Raw genomic sequence first — 17,449 nt, forward strand, 5'->3', positions numbered from 1 at the left:
CTGACCTTACATGTACATACATGAACATATACACAAAACAAAAAGAGAAACCACAGGTGGAATGAAAGCTTGCTAATACAAACTTTACTTTTGAGTTAAAACCCTCATCCAGGTGTGTGGGCATAGCACCACGGTAGATGGTGTGTTTAACATATGTGAGGCCCAGGGTTCAACTCTCAGCACCCAAAACAAGCAAAAATCCAAATTATCATCAAACAAAATAATTAACAAATTTTAAAGTTAAAAATCTAAAAAAATAAAATGTAATCTTAATAAATGAGCATTCTCTTCGTATATACACTTTGCATTGAGAGAATAGGAAATGGCCTATTTTTTATTGGAAGTGGAAACCTTCGGCTTAAGCCTGCCATTCAGCCCTCTTTGATGATGGTTTGATGGTGAATTGTATAGTGGGCCAGGTCCTAGTCAACTTCTACATATTTGCGGCCAGATGTGCAATCAGGTCTCTGGCATCTTGCATGGTGGAGGGGATCTCTGAGCCATTCTCAGTCACCTGAGTTCCAAACAAGAACAGCTTCCTGTCATTCCCCACTTCCGACAGTGCCAAAGCGTCATGGATGTCTGTAATGTGGTAGGCATCTTCAAGATCCTTCACCCACAATGGAGAGAGAGGAAGACACATTGTTAGTCTGCATTCTTGTCGGACAGAAATACTTTCCCTTAATTCTAAATGACTCTACCACTTAATACAGAAAATACTGAGACTTTGTTATTATGACCCCAGTGTTGGTATGAATAGAATCATTTTTATCAGAATTATTCCAGCATTTCTGACTTATCAAAAAAGTGCTTTCTGCCCCCCTGACCTTAATTTTTCTTTTCCTTTCCTTCTTTCTTTTTTGTTTTTGTTTTCTGAGACAGGGTTTCTCTGTGTAACCTGCACTATCCTGAAATTCACTCTGTAGACCAGGCTGGCCTCATACTCAAAGATCGCATGTCTCTGCCTCCTGAGTGCTGAGATAAAGGTGTATGCCACCAACACCTGGCAGGACTGAATTTTCTAAGAGATACCATCAATCTGTTTATTTTAATTATTTAAATTATTTAAGATAATTTAATATGGTGAACTATTAAGAATTTATATCATTCATCATTTTATCTGGTTGTTTGATTAGTTTTGTTTTGTTTTTCGAGACAGAGTTCCTCTGTGTAACAGTCCTAGCTGTCCTGGAACTCGCTTTGTAGAACTGGCTGGCCTTGAGCTCCCAGAGATCCATCTGCCTCTTCCTCCCAAAGGCTGGGATTAAAGCCATCCACCACCATGCATTTGATTGCTTTTAATGTACTATTTTTTTTCTTTGAGAATTTCATACAGGCACACCATTTACTTTGATTATATCCCCTCCTTACTTTTCTCCAAATTCCTTTATCTCCAACCTCAGCCCTATGCCCTCTCTCAATTATATGTTTCCTTTTCTTTTTATAACTCACTAAATCCAATTTGCGTTGCCTGTATAGTTGTGGGTATGAATGAGATCATTCACTGGAGGGTGGTCAACCTATAGAGGCCATATCTTTAGAGAACACTGACTCTCCCTAGCCCAGAAGCCATCAATTGTCCATAGCTCCTCAGCTGGGGGGGAGGGGCTCATGAACCCTTACTCACTCCATGTTGAAATGCTGGTTGCCATGAGTGAGTACATGCGTGCAACTGGAAGACCCTGTTTTGTTTGGTCCTGGCTGGTCTCTGGCTCCTGCAGTCATTCCCACCCCCAATCTGTTTTGTTCCCTGAGCCTTAGTGGGAGGAGTTGGTTGGCTTTCTTAAAGAGACATACCATGAGACCTAAGCTGGGTTTGAACTTTTGAGTCATGCACCTGTTGGGGTTAGAGGTGCATCATATCCTACTCATCAATTACTTTTTTTAAATTTTTTTTTTTTTTTTTACTTTTTTCGAGACAGGATTTCTCTGTAGCTTTGGAGCCTGTCTGGAACTCACTCTGTAGACCAGGCTGGCCTCAAACTCATAGAGAGCCGCCTGCCTCTGCCTTCTGAGTGCTGGGATTAAAGGTGTGTGCCACCACTGCCTAGCTATCAATTACTTTTTGCCCATATCATGTTTTGCTGATTTTCATACTTATCACCTGTGAGTTCTTTGTTGCTATTATTATTTATTCAGATCAAAAAGCTATACAAACTGGTGGGATGTATGGAGGTCCATGTATGTTGTCTTAGCTCCACAGCCCTGGAAGTCTATGAGGTTCCCCCTGGTGGGCTATGTATGGTGACTGGGTGTCGGTAATCACATATTGTTATTCATAGAGCCCTTATAGACGTCTGTAACAGAGTAATGGATACAATAGTATAAAGATGATGTCTCAGGTTAATACATCTACTGAAGAAAGTATAAAGGAAGATGTAGGGAAGAGGGAGTATGGGTAGGAATTGAGATTATAACCAAAGAATAAAGAAAATAAGATAACATTTTTCCTATGCAAGGCCTCCCTATCTAGCCCAGGCTGGCCTTGAACTTGCAATCCTTCTGTCTCTGCTCCCCACTGCTGAGATTACAGGTATGAGCTTCCATGCCCAGCTAAGAGAACCTTTTGAAAACCCTGATGTAACATGTTGACCTAGTGATTCGTCTAAAAGACTAAATATTTTGACAAAAGAATATAAGCAAATATGCATTAAGTTAGAATAGCTAAGACTTATATACCCAAGGATGCTCAATCATTCCACAAGGACACTTGCTCAACTATGTTCACCATTATTCATCAGGGCTAGAATCTGGAAACAACCTAGATGCCCCTCAACTGAAGAATGGATAAAGAAAATGTGATACATTTGCACAATGGATTATTACTCAACTGTTACAAAGGCATCAGCAAATCCGAAGGCAAATGAATAGAACTAGAAAAAAAATCCTCTTGGGTGAGGTAACCAAGACACAGAAAGACAAAGATGGTATCCACTCATAAGTGGATATTAGCTATAAAGTAAAGGATAACTATGCTACAGTCTACAGTCCCAGAGATGTTAGATAACAAGGAGGGCCCAAGAGGGGGGACACATAGATCTCCCTGGGAAGGAGAAATAGAAAGAAATCTCCTGGGTGGACTGTGGGCCCGTGGGGATGGGAACTTAAGAGACTGAGTTGGGGGGCGTTAGCGGAGGGGGAAATTAATGAAAGAGACATCTTAATGTGGGGCGTTTGGGGGTCAGGTAGACGCCTGGTGCAAGGGAAACTCCCAGGGATGACCCCAGCTAAGACTCCTAGCTATGGTGAATGGGTAGCATGAACTGGTCATCTCCTGTAATCGGATGGGTAACAATCTCAATTATCATCAGAGAGCCTTCTTCATCCAGTGACCGATGGACATAGATGCAGAGATCCACAGCCAAGCACTGAGCCAAGCTCATCTTATCAAAGAGAGGGAGAGGGGATTGTACAAGCTGGGGCGGGGATAGAGGAGCGGGGGGGAGTAGGAGAAGGAAGGGATGGGCCTTGGGGTGGGAGGCTAGGTGGTTTGTAAAGATCATGGGAGAACCTACAGAGACAATTAACCTAGCGTCATAGGAACTCACAGGCTCTGAACCAATGGCTAGGGCGCCTGCATGGTACCAACCTAGGCCCTCTACAGTGTGACAATTGTGTAGCTTGATCTGCTCGTGGGCCGACTGGTGGTGGAAACAGAGTCTGTCCCTAACATTTACCAGGAACCTATTCTTCATACTGGGTTGCCTTGCCCCGCCTTATTATAAGAGGAGGAGCCTGGTCCTGCCTCAACTTGATATGCTGTTCTTTGTTGACACTCATGGGAGGCCTGCCCCTTTCTGAATGGAAATGGAGAAGGAGTGGATTGGGGTGGAGTTGGTGGGGGGTGGGAGGTGGGAGGAGAACAGGGAGGGGAAACTTTAGTTGGGATGTAAAATAAATAAATAAATAAATTTAATTAAAAAAAGAATAGCTAAGTCTTTTATCATTAAGGTAAAACAAAAAGTCTTCAATTTAGCTGGGTATAGTGGTATACTGAACACTCAAGAGGCAGAAGCAGGTAAATTTCTGAGTTCAAGACCAGCCCAGTCTATATAGAGAGTTCCAGGCCAGCCAAGATTACATGGTGACATACCTTGTCTCAAACAAACAACAAAACACTTTCAATTTGACAATAAATAGCTTTGTTTATTCAATTTGATGGAGACAAGACACACAAACCACAAAAGGAAAGAATGGATAAATTTGATAATTAAAAAGGAAAATCTCGCCAGGCTGTGGTGGCACATGCCTTTAATCCCAGTACTCAGGAAACAGAGACAAGCAGACCTCTGTGAGTTCAAGGCCAGCCTGGTCTTCAGAGCAAGTTCCAAGACAGTCAGAACCATATAGAGAGACCTATGCAGAACTATGTCTTAAAAGGGAAATGGGAGTCTCTAATATAAAAATTGGAACCATAAGCAAAGCAAAATGATAATCACTGAGATACTGGAGAAGATGTTAATGATGCATATAACCAACAAGGGAATTTTGCAAAAGATATTAAGTACCCTTACAGATCACACAGGAAAGGTAGAGGCTTCCAGCCCATCTTTGTGGTAAATGGTATGCTTAGTAGACAAGACCTCAGCTCTCATTCCCAGCACCTCTCCCAGAGGAAGAATCAGAGGTGAGAAAACATGAGCAAACAGGACACCCACAGATGTAGGGCTCAGCCAGCAATAAACACTTCAAATAAATAAGGATCATAAGAACAACACATTGGCAAAACAAACGGTTGTGACAACGTGACAACGGCTAGTCCCAATGAGGGGGTGGAGCTTCAAATAACTGTCATCTCCCGATGGAAGAGTAAACTAGTGCGACTTTGGAAAGCGATTTAGGAATATCCAGTAAAGCTATTTGCAAATCCAAAAACCTAGCACTTCCGAACACTTGAGAAACACACATCCATGTATTCAAGGGTGCACACATTTGAAAGCTCACTGCAACATTGTAACAGTAAACAACTGGGAAAAATGAAAATGACCGGCAACAAGAGAAAGGCCAGATTAGAGTCCACCAGCACACTACACAGTTCAAATGTGAGTACAGGAACTTGTAAGTCTTTGCAGTTCCCTCGCCCGCTGCTAGGACTAAACCCAGGACCTCTCCTATGCTCAGCAGATTCACTATCATTGAACTACATCTCTCAGGCCCTGAGCCTTTGTAGTTTTAAGATACTTCACTTAAAAACAAAAAACAAATCATCAACCTTTCCTTTTGAAATGCCAATACAGTGTCAAAATGTGCTGGACCAGTCTCTGTTCTTGATGTCAGTCTAGGTTCCTATTTGCTTCCATGAACATCCCACCCATAGAAGACATAAGGGAAGGCAGGCATTGAGCTCTTGGTTGGCAAACCTAGAAATTAAGAGAATTACTGTTACAGTGTTTGGAAACCTAAACGTTGTGTGTGTGTGTGTGTGTGTGTGTGTGTGTGTGTGTGTGGTCATCATCATTGTCATCATCGCCATAGTAGTGCACATAACGCATAACAAAATTTACCATTTTAGTGTGCAATTCAGTAGAATTAAATGCATTCACAGTGGTTTAAACCATCACTATCAACTCTTCATGTTGCTAGATGGAAGCTCTAGCTGTTCTAAGCTAACCCCACTTTCCTCCCTCCTATAACCCTTGACAACCACAGTTCCATTTGGTCCACTGCAGAGTTGACTCTGGGAAGACGCTCTATATGCAGAACCACACAGCATCTGTCCCTCTGTGGCTAGCTCATTCATTTAGGATAGTATCCACAGGTCCATCCGTGTGGTTGCATGTGGTAGAACTTCCTTCCCTCTGCAGGCTAAAGTAAGAACACACCACGTTTACTTATGCGCTCATCAGCGGACAGACCCTTCTAACTCTAACCTGCGGCTGTTGTAATAATAATGCTGTCATGAACATAAGTGTACAAAAGCAGATTGGCTCCCTGGTTTCATTTATCTGGGGTATATATATATATATATATATATATATATATATATATATAATGTAGAATTGCTGCATCATACAGGAATTCTGTTGTGTTTCTTTTTTTCATAGTTGTTTGCACTTCCAAAGTCAGTGCAAAAGCTTCAAGCTTTCTCCTTGGACGTTTATTGCTTTTGATACAAGCACCAAAAAAAATCAGTCAAGTGTAACTGATCTAAAATAAAACTTTTTGTATACATAGAAGCCACTCAAAATTGTGTCAAATTCAATCAACAATCAATATTGGTTTATTGAAATAAGTTCAATAGACATGGTTCAGTTCCATGAGGCAACAGACTAGGTAATTCAAGTACTTAAAGGACACAAGACAATTGTATTTACATCGAAAGAGTGTATAAGCCAGGAGACCTAATAGATTGAATACACAGTATATTGTTGATTATCTACCTATTAAAGTAAGACATGCCTGTGCTAATAATGAAACTATTGAGTGTAGGTTCCATTAACCTAGTTTTGGTGTGGACTTGCCTGAAGGCGAGGCAAGGTGCTCTACCACCCGATTTGCACAGCTTTTTACCTGTTTGTTGGCAAACACAACCAGAGGGAGTTCTGGGTTTGACTCAATCAGCTGATGAAGGTATTTCTTGGCTTCAGGCAATCGCTTGCGATCAGCTGAGTCTACCACAAAGATCAGCAGCCATACCTTAGGCAGGTACATATCCCAATAGGCGCGGAATGGCTCACTGCCACCAACTGCAGAGAATGGGAGAGGAAGGAGTCACAAATGAATGAGTGAATTAAAAATCACAGGGATGGCCCCCAAGGGGGACTCTAGGACACACTGACCAGGTGCTCTGATGAATGTCACTGAGTTAGACTGTAGGCAACTCTGAGTGGCCAGAAGAATGTTACTGAGGAAATCATTGGTCAATGGGAATAACTGTTTCTCTGAGGTGGATCACTCATCGCAAAGAATCAGCGTGAAAAGCCAGGCCAGTCAGCTCATGCCTATAATTCCAGCACTCAGGATAGTGAGGGAGGAGGTCTGTTGTGAGCTGGAGGCCTGCCAACCAACACAGCAAGACGGTGTCTTACACAAAGATAAAATTAAAAACAAAGTATCAGTATTGGGATCCTAAATACTCCAGTGATGTCTCCCTTTGCTATATAGACACAGAACTGCCAGCTACGGCTTGCTCATCCAGGATAACTGATAAAAACAGGCATAAGGTACTAAGAAAATGGAAGATGGTAGACTGAATTGTGTGTCACTCTAGTAATATGTGTGTGTAGATAGATAGATAGATAGATAGATAGATAGATAGATAGATAGATAGATAGATGGATGGATGGTAGGTAGGTGGATGGATGGATGGACAGATAAAGTAGGTAGATAGGTAGATAGATGATAGACAGACATATAAGTATGTAGATAGGTAGGTAGATAGATAGATAGGTAGACAGATGGATGGATAGAGGATCTCACTATGTAGATCTAGCTATCCTGGAACTCACTATATAGACCAACTGGCCTCAAAGTCACAAGCTCCACCTGCTTCTGCCTCTGCCTCCCAAGTGCTGGGTTAATGCATGGCCCACTATGCCTGGCTTCTAAAATAATTTTGAATGCTTATTTTTATGAATGTGTGTGAGTATCCTTGTGAATGTATGCCATGTGTTTATGTGATTGTGCATAGACCAGCAGAGGGCACTGAGTCCCCTGAAGCTGGAGGTATAAGCAATTGTGAGCTGCCTGACATGGGTGCTGGGAACTGAACTCAGGTTCTCAGCAAGAGAAGCACTTGCTATCTGAACCATCTCTCTACCCAGCAAAACCATTTAAGCATTCATGGGAATGCTACATTCCTGTCAGTGGAATCGGTGACGAGCTGGTTTTTCAGCCGTATTGTTTATTTGTGCTTTGATAAGTTTTACCAGAGGTCTGTCTATTTAGTTTATGTTTTGGACACACTACTTTTGGGCTTTTCTGACTTGGCTGTTGGGTCTTCCTTCCCCATTCCACTGGTCTCTTAGTGGTTTTCTCACCCTCCCCTTTGTTTTTATTGTTTCTCTTTTTTCAACACTTTCTTGGCCTGCTCCTTTTGACCAGTAGATTTTTTTTTGTCATTGTTTCTGAAGCTTTTGAAGCAAGGTCTTACTATGTAGTCCAGGCTAGCCTCTAGCTCATGATTCTCCTGCCTCAGCCTCCCAAGCGCTCAGATTACAGGTCTGTAGCACCATGTCTGGCTTCACTGGGGTTTTTAACAATGCCTCAGTCCTCCATCTTTTTCACTTTCCCATAACACTTTATCTTTGAGCTAAGAATTATCTAGAACTGGATAAACCAATCGTTAAGGCTTTTTAAACTAGCAAATGCTTTGCTTGAATAGTGTGTTAAAACAGTGGTCTTTGAGACCGGACCAAAGCAAAGATTTCACAACTGGTGCCTGGGAAGAGAAGAGAAGGGCAGGTTCTTCTCATGTGGGAGCTGAAAAGGACAAAACTTAGACATCTGATGCATGCTTTGGAGACGGAAAACCTCAGTGCTTGACTTGCTGAATGATGCCGTAGAGAAAGACTGTCGGGGTGGTGCCCGGGGTCCCCCTTGAGCACCTAGTAGAAGAGCAGCCTCCATGCCCTGGTCATGGACAACGGGAAAAGGAACAGACAGGGGATAAATCATGCTTGCTTTGCTTGTTTTGTTTTGTGACCACAGTAAGTCTCAAAGGCCAAGTGGGAGTTCAAGTGGAGGTGGCAAAAGACATCTGGACATGCTTGAACTGCTTAGATAATTCTGGGTGCCTCTGAGATATTTAGGGTCATGAGGATAAAAGTCTTGTGTGGGAGTGTGTAGAGGGAAGACTGGAGGCCTGCCCTGACTTTGGGAACTGCGTTATTAGGAACTGCAGTACTGCCCTATGGTAGAGACTGGGACCGTCAGCTTACTAGAAGGGGTTTGGGACTGCGTCCGGTTTTGTTGTTGAGAAGGACACCCATTATAGTTGCTTAGGTGGCGGTGTTTCTGCAGCAGTGAGGGACGGCGAAGGATGATTACAGATCACGGGAGGGTATGCTAAATTTAGCCTCCCTCTAAGCCTCCTTTGTTGCCAGCACTACAGAAACGGGAGAAAATGGAAACAGCAGAAAGTGGATTCCCCAGCCCCCACCCCGAGCACCTAAGTATTAAACCATGCGTCTTCCTAAAGTGTAAAAGAATTCCATCCCGCGCCACTTCTCTCAAGATCACAATGTCAGTAGATAACACTGCTTCTGGCTTAAGATGGATGCTAATGAGAAGGGGAACGTACTCTCCAGGAACTCCATCTGCCTGTCCTCAGTGTTGATGCAAACTTCGTTGAAACCTTGGGTAGGTGCCAGGCTGTGCTGGACTCTGTTGGAAGCCAGTGAGTGGAGGACGCTGGTCTTTCCTGCTCCATCCAGGCCTAGTACTAGGATCTGCTTGCTTTTCTCCTGAAATAAAAAAATCGATCAGTAAACTCATGCTATCGGGGCTGTGTGTGGCTGGCTTCTGACAGTGTGCCTGACCTGTTAGGACTTAACTGTAACCATGGAATTGCTAAACAGTCTAAACCAGAACTACCCTTACTTCTGTGATGTCATCCCAGGTCCTTTTTCTATTGTCCAATTCCCTGTCAGCTTATCAAACAACAAATATATGGAAACACACACACATGCACGCATGTACACATACATACACACACACACACACACACACACACACTCACACAGCACATGCACATGAACACACATCTTAGAATTTACGTGCCATGCAGTGTCATAGATCTACGGATACCAGGACCAATTTCCAGATTTTTTTTCCATATTGTGTGTGTGTGTGTGTGTGTGTGTGTGTATGTGTGTGTGTGTGTGTGTGTGTGTGTGTGTGTGTGTATTCATGCACAGGGGCACCTCAGCATGCATATGGAGGTCAAGGAACAATTCTCAGGAGTTGGTTTTCTCCTTCTACCATGTGAGTCCTGGGGATCAAATTCAGGTTGTTGGCCCTAAAGCAAACATCTCTACCTGCCGAGCCTTCTCAGGACCCCTGGTGTAGGAGAATTGTCTGTATTCTGTCAATCATGTATTTTAATAAAACACTGATTGGCCAGGCAGGAAGTAGAGGTGGGTCAACCAGACAGGAAGTAGAGGCGGGACAATGAGAATAGAAGGCTAGGGAGGAGGAAGCTCCCTCTGTCATTCCTGCCCAGACCACCGAAGAAGCAACATGTGAACTGACAGCTGAAAAAGGTACCAAACCACATGGCTAACACAGACAAGAATTATGGGTTACTGTAAGATGTAAGAATTAGTTAATAAGAAGACTGAGCTAGTGGGCCAATCAGTTTATAACCTAATGTAGACTCTGTGATTTTCTTTGGGACTTGCCGGTTGTGGGGTACTGGGCAGGACGGAAACCCCAACAAGCTGGCCTTCATGTTACAGATGGCACCCACATGGATAACTGAATCCACAGAAAGCTTGAGAAAGCTTGGAAAAGAATAGAGTAAAGCATGTTTTCTTGGTAGCAGCAATTTCTCAGGTCTGCTCTGCTTGCTAGAGGCAAGCAAGGCTCTCATCTAAGAGAAGCTTCCTGACTCAGCTTTAGCTGCAAAACCCTGCAGCTCTTTTAAGAGGTCCTGCCACGAAACACTTAAACGGTGTTGGTGAAAAGCTGAATGCATGCTTTTTGGCTTTCAACTGTAGCAGGAAAAAAAGCTGCGCTGTTTTAAAATGCCGGCTTTCTGGGCTGTCCTGCCAGGACAAACTCTGACTCTTGCAGGCAGGCAGTCTGACTGAGTGTGGTCTGTGAGTAGAATGCTACAGCTTGCTTTCTGGCAGGGACCTTGAAACACTGTAGAGTTGTGACGATAAAAATGGCTCTGGCGGTACCTCTGCCATGAGGCTGGAAAGCTAAGGAATGGGCTGGATCTAGCCGTCAAAGCCATGGCTTTCATCCTCTTCTTAAAGACTCATGTGGTCAGAAAAAGAGAGACATACAGTAAAGAGAGATTCAAAGACAAAGAAAACCTCTTAATGGTTTACAGTGTGTTAAAAATATATGCAGGATAAAAGTTAAAGTTCTTAAAGTAAAAAGAAAGAAAGAGAGTAGTTGGGTGTGGTAGTACACACTTTTAATACCTATGCCCCGGAAGCAGAGATGGGTTGACCTCTGTGACTTCAAGGGACAGAGGTAGATTGACTTCTGTGACTTCAAGGTGTGGTAGCACACACCTTTAATCCCAATTCCTGGGAGGCACAGAAGACAGGTCTCTGTGAGTTCAAGGAGTTGTAGCAAACACCTTTGAGCCCAGCACTGGGGAGGCAGAGACAGAGGGATCTCTGTGAGTTCAAGGACAGCCTGGTCTACAGAGTTATTCCAGGACAAAGATATATACAAAGAACCTGTCTCAAAAAGCCAAAAGTTAAAAGAAAAAAATAAAAGAAATAGAGGTTAAAATAAAGCTGCATGAAGATGGAAAATGCACAGAGAATCTTAATACTTTGTGTTATTATGCTCTCTTTGAATTGTTTGAATGCTGAAGAAGGAGCAACAGCTGCTAAAAGATATTTGCTTATAAATGCTGTTGGATTAATCCAAGATAGATATTTTGAAAATACCTTGGCTTCAAAATTGAAGTCAAAAGGTATGCTACTTTGGAGAAGAGATTTTGCTTTTGTTTCCACAGAAAATGAGAGGCTGTGGATTCATTCTGAGCTAAGAAAAATCAGATTTGATCAAGGAAGACCACCCGAGAAATCTCTAGTAGGAATAGATGGCCTGGATGTCTGAATTCTACATCCAGAACAGATTGCTGCCTGAGGTGATCGAGACTCACAGGATACTCCAGTCAGGACTTGATTATAACTCTAAATTTTCTTTAGGTCCCCATAAGATCATCAGCACCCCCAACCAGCAGGAAGTAGCCTGAAATACTATGCCCACATTCCCAACAAATGGACTATGGGTATTTTCCTTTGTTTTTTTTTTTTTTTTAAAAGAGGGAAATGGTGCAGGAGAATTGTCTGTATTCTGTCAATCATGTATTTTAATAAAACACTGATTGGCCAGGCAGGAAGTAGAGGCAGGTTAACCAGACAGGAAGTAGAGACGGGGCAATGAGAATAGAAGGCTAGGGAGGAGGAAGCTCCCTCTGCCATTCCTGCCCAGATCACTGAAGAAGCAACATGTGAGCTGACAGCTGAAAAAGGTACCAAGCCATATGGCTAACATAGGTCAGAATAATGGGTTAAGATAAGTCATAAGAACTAATAAGTAGCCTGACCTAATTGGCCAATCAGCTTTATAACTTATAGAGATTTCTGTGTGATTGATTTTCTCTGGGACTTGCTGGCTGTGGGGTACCGGGAGGAAACAGATACCCCAACAAGCCCGGCCCTCATATTACAGACCCCGTTTTGCACCTGGAATTATCATCTACTGGTAACTGCACTGGAGTGAGCTGTTGATGGCACAAGTGTGGCACCCAGCATGGAAGCCTTTAAGGACTCTTATTTGTCTTGTCTTAGCAGTTGAATAATTTAGCGCCAAAATATTAGGACAAAGGTCCTCTCTTGTGTTTTGTTTGTTTGTTTTTGAGACAGGATTTCTCTCTGCAACAACTATGGCTGTCTTAGAACACACTCTGTAGACCAGGCTAGCCTCAAACTCATAGAGCTCCACCTACCTCTGCCTCCTGAGTGCTGGGATTAAAGGCGTGAACCACCACCACCCTGCTCTCACTTATGTTTTTGATACAAGTATCATGATTAAGCAGAAAGGCTAAGGCTATAGGAATTGTCAAACCTGTCTCAATAAAAAAGGAGTATTTGTTTTTTATAAAGTCCAACATTAAACTTGGAGATTTGGAAGCAAACTTCAAAAACAGCTTTCTCCTATCATTCTAGCTTTAGAGATTTTCATCACAAACGATCAGAAAGGAGCTCACGGTTTTAACCCCAGCACTCTGTGAGTTTGAGGCCAGCCTGCTCTACATATTGAGCTCCAGGGCAGCCAGAGCTACATAGCGAGACCTTGTCTTGAAAAACAAACAATAAACAAATGAACAGAAAGGAAGGTCAATGTGAATACAGAAATAGTTCAAGGTGTTCAGAGATGTGATTTCTATAATGCAAGCAATGATTATCTAAAAACAAAACAAAACCCAAATAACAAAACACTAGCAGTTATTGTTAATACTACTTCTTCTAAAGTAATAACAATAATAAAGTAATTATGCAATTCTACTTATTCTATCTGAAAACTAAAAAGTATAATTGATTAATTTATCACAGCCAGCACTGAGGATCAAACTCAGGAACTTGAACATGTTAGGTGAGTTTTTCAACCCCAACCAGAAAACCATCTTGTTATTTGATTTGAGCCACGCTCTTACTATGTAGCCCTGCTTGGCCTGGAACTCACCACGTAGATCAGGCTGGCCTTGAACTCACAGATCTCCCTGCCTCTGCGGGTTAAAGATGCGAACTACCACACCTAACTCAAAAGGTGATCTTAAATAGTATTACCATGGTGGCGCATGCCTTTAATCCCACTCGGGAGGCAGAGGCAGGCGGATCTCTGTGAGCTCCAGGCCAGCCTGGTCTACAGAGTGAGTTCCAGGACAGCCAGGGCTATGTAGAGAGACCCTGTCTTGAAAAACCAAGAATCTCTAGTGCAGCTCTTTGAGTCTGATTTGATAGCCCAGAACGGCCCTGATATCCCTAGTGCTGGAAGTGAAACACGCTCATCTGCTTAAAAAAAATAAAAAAATATAAGAATCTGTGTGAAAGAAAGAAGTTTTAAGTTATGGCCTAACAGGGACTAAATGTAAAAAGCATGATTTATAAAGGCCTCTGAGTTTTTTATTCTTGGAGCAAAAAATAAAAACAAAAAAATAAAAAATTATCTTTTGGTTGGTGTATTCTGGCACACTCACCTGAATCTCTGTTTGTGTATGCGTGGCTAGGCCAGAGGTTGGTACTTAGGTTTTCCATGAATGCTGGGGATCCAAATTCAAGTTCTCCAGCCACACTGCACCCACGGAGCCAACTTCCTAGCCCTAAGGAATTGGGATTCTCACGACTATTTCATACCTCATTAGGTATGAAATTCTAAGTCCTTACTTCCGTTCCCGTTCTAAGTGTTACAGTGCCGTTCTGAGAATACGCTAAGGTAAGGAATGGGACAGCGGAAGTTGTACAAACTGCACTCTTTAAAGGAACAGAGGCACCAAGAAATGGCTGCGGGGTGTGGATTATGTCCCCTACAATTACCACTGTGATTCCAACCCAAGCTACCCTAACCTACTCTACCAATTCTAAGGAGACTACCCCCGCTGCTGAAATGAGGGCATAGTTTATACCAGTTGGTCGTATTTTGACAGTCTTGTATCCGAAGTCTTAGGAAAATATTGTGCTAAAATCTGTCCCCTGCTCCTAACCACGCCCCCGGCCTATCTTCCCTAGAAATTCCACACTCACTCTTGGTTTCCGTTCTGCTTATACTTTAGTCTACACTATAAGTTTTGGGCTGAGGTGGTGTAGCTCAATGGTAGTTTACTGCTGAAGTCCTGGATTCTATGTTTATCTAGCCCTAGTCCACAACTACCAGAAATTACGCAGTACCTCGAATTAGGGGAAATCGCAGGGGCCTTTGTATCCAGAGTGCAAGGGAGAAGCCTTGCCCTGGGAAAACCACTCTGCTAGGTAAATACTCAAATCTAATTCTGAACATCACTGTTCTTGTCAATAGTTATTTCTTCCATCACCTATGGTTCTGTGGAGTCTGTGCTTTTTCCAGGGATCAAGTCTCTGTTAACAATTCCCACTGTTCAGAAGTAGAAAGCGGCTCTGAGCCAAGGAGCCAGTCAAGAAACTGGGAACACCAAGCGACAGAGTCATTTCTGACCAAAACAATGCCTGGGGTTCTGAGACCAATCTGCGTCCCTCCCCTCTACCGCACAAGTTCTGAAAGCCATGCAAACCGGAACTACAACGCCCGCGGAAAAGAACCTGGAGCTCCCAAACACACCAGGTACCCATCGTGTCCAGGAACCCTTTCTGTTCCAACAAAGACTATATTCACTTCACGTGCTAGGAAGAGGATTCGGTGCTGCTTTCAGCATTGTCTATGTGGTCTGCACCTGGTATGAAGCGCTGGGACAGAGCCAGGATCCGGTCCCTGCGTTCAACTAGGACCAATTAAGATCCCTGGTCTTTCCACTCTAGACAATAACTGGTAGGATCTGGGGATGCCGGAAGGGGTGAAGTTGGGGACGGGGGATAAGTTCGAACCTTGGCGCCCCCCCACACACACACACCCGCCATCCATAGACAGACGCCCTCGGACAAGACCCAGTTCTCTGCGTACTTCGGGGGCGACGTAACAGAGCCGGCGGGTCTGGATGCCCACAACGGCCTCGGAGGTGAGGCGGATCCCAGGTCTCTTACCGGCGGCGGCGGCGGCGGGTACAGGATTTTAATTGAGGTGTTGCTGCTCTCTTTGACCTGTTCCTCCTCATTCTCCGTCCCTTGCTCCTCCTTGACTTCCTTTCCTTTCCCATTCTCCTTGTTTTTCACGTCCACATTTTTCTTTTTCTCTTCTTTTTCTTTCTCTTTCCCGTTCCTCTGGAGTTTTATGTCCACACTCTTCCTTTTTTCCTCTTCCTTCCCCTTGTCTTTCCCGTTTTCTTTGATTTTCAAGTCCACACTCTTTCTTTTCTCCTCTTCTTTCCCTTTCTCCTTGATTTTCAACTCCATACTCTTCCTTTTCTCATCTTCCTTCCCTTTCTCTTTGATTTTCGCGTCCACACTTTTCCTTTTCTCATCTTCCTTCCCTTTCTCTTTGATTTTCGCGTCCACACTCTTCCTTTTCTCCTCCTCCTTCCCTTTATCTTTCCCGTCTTCTTTAATTTTCGCGTCCACACTTTTCCTTTTCTCCTCTTCCTTCCCTTTCTCCTTCCCATTTTCCTTGATTTTCAACTCCATACTTTTCCTTTTCTCATCTTCCTTCCCTTTCTCCTTGATTTTTGCGTCCACACTTTTCCTTTTCTCCTCTTCCTTCGATTTCCCGCTGTCGCTTTTCTGACCTACATCCTTCCTTTTCTCTTCCTCCTTTCCTGTCTCTTTCCCCTTGACTTTCACCTCTACAGACTTCCTCTTCTCCTCTTCCTTCCCTATCTCTTTCCCTTTGCTTTTTACTTCCACATCTTTTCTTTTTTCCTTCTCTTTTACCGATTCCCTACTACTCGAAGAAGAAAACTTGTCCCTCTCCTTCGCCTTCCCTCTCTCCATCCCCACCGCCGCTGTTTCCCTTCTCTCCCGCGCGCCAGCGCGCAGGAGCCGCGGCCCTGGATCCTGGCAGGTGTTGCCCTGGTGTGGGGGCTCAAGGGAGACGTAGGTCCTGAAGGCGTAGGCCACACCTGCGGTCACAGGGTCGCAGGCCGCGCCAGTGAGCGCAGCTGTCAGTCTGGCATCTTGCTTTAGCTGGAATAGAGCTGGCGGCTGATTGGTCGAACTTGAGCCTGAAGGAGTGACCGGGAAAGGCGTGAATGCTAGGATGCCCAGTCTAAGGGAACCTGGTGATCCTCAACAGAGAACGGGAGAAACAGGCAAGGTTGACTGCTTTTGCTGGAAGTCTTATAAGGGTACCCCTTGCTCCAGAGCGCACAAAGACAGGATTTGACAGTGCTGGATAAATGCTGAGTTTCAGCAACCCAGCGTCAACCTCCAATTTGCTCTGCCAGTCCGTGCTAACTAAGGAACGCCTAAGGCACCAGAGTCCCTAGAAGACTCTCCACCTTCCCCCACCACCCCAGAACACAGGCTACACATCTCCCTGCTCCCATCCACGTGAGTTCCACTGGTAGGAACAAAAACTGCTGCTATTCAGCACTGACAGCTATGGATAGAGATAGCAGGTCCTGACGGCAGGGGACAGATGGCAAAACCTAAGGATCCCGTTCCCAATCACTGCGGAGTGACTTACGCACCCTGACTGAGGTGGCATGTTTCTTTAGTCGAGTAACTCATGGTTCTCTTATTTTCTGTTGGAGCTCGGAATATTTCACATTTTAGCAAGGTGGGATTTTAGGGGTGGGGTCTAAGTGGTGAGAGAGTGCTTGCTGAGTCAAGGCCCCAGGTTCCTGCTCAGTTAAAACAAAACAAAACAAACAAACAAACAAACAAAAAAAAACCATCCTGTAGCATCAGGACATGGGTGCCTGGTGCCTGTATCCCAGCACTGGGGCAGCTGAGGGAGGACGGCCTGAGTTTAGTCCAGACTGAAGCTACACAGTAGTTTTAATGCTAGGCTACCATGTAGAGACCCTGTTCCTCCCCCACCGTATGGAAAACTTTAGTTTCTACATGAAATTGATTTTCTTTCATCAGATGTTTCAAATAAGCTGGCAAGGAAAGCTGGCGAGTTCCAGAAGGCTTGAGTGATGGACAGGCTTTAAGGTCAGCTGTCTTCAGTTACCTTGAAAATGCTAGGT

At 43.9% G+C, this 17,449-nt stretch overlaps 1 protein-coding gene across 2 annotated transcripts; it reads right to left on the reverse strand.

Moving 5' to 3' along the window:
- Positions 1-301: 301 nt before the first annotated feature.
- Positions 302-16,318, reverse strand: Arl9 (ARF like GTPase 9). Of its 2 annotated transcripts, none has more exons than XM_087908940.1 (4): positions 15,405-16,318; positions 9,242-9,404; positions 6,511-6,686; positions 302-610 (listed from the first exon to the last, which is right to left on the reverse strand). In XM_087908940.1, exons 1-4 carry the CDS (start codon positions 16,245-16,247, stop codon positions 434-436), a joined length of 1,359 nt encoding a protein of 452 aa, XP_087765066.1. In that variant the 5' UTR covers positions 16,248-16,318; the 3' UTR covers positions 302-433. The 2 variants fall into 2 exon arrangements, with proteins under 2 accessions (XP_087765066.1, XP_085547856.1); XM_085691730.2 differs by lacking the exon at positions 15,405-16,318 and adding an exon at positions 13,892-14,118.
- Between the last annotated feature and the right edge of the window lie 1,131 nt (positions 16,319-17,449).

This window comes from Myodes glareolus, chromosome 8 (assembly GCF_982192425.1).
Source record: "Myodes glareolus chromosome 8, mMyoGla1.1, whole genome shotgun sequence".
Taxonomy (NCBI): Eukaryota; Metazoa; Chordata; class Mammalia; order Rodentia; family Cricetidae; genus Myodes; species Myodes glareolus.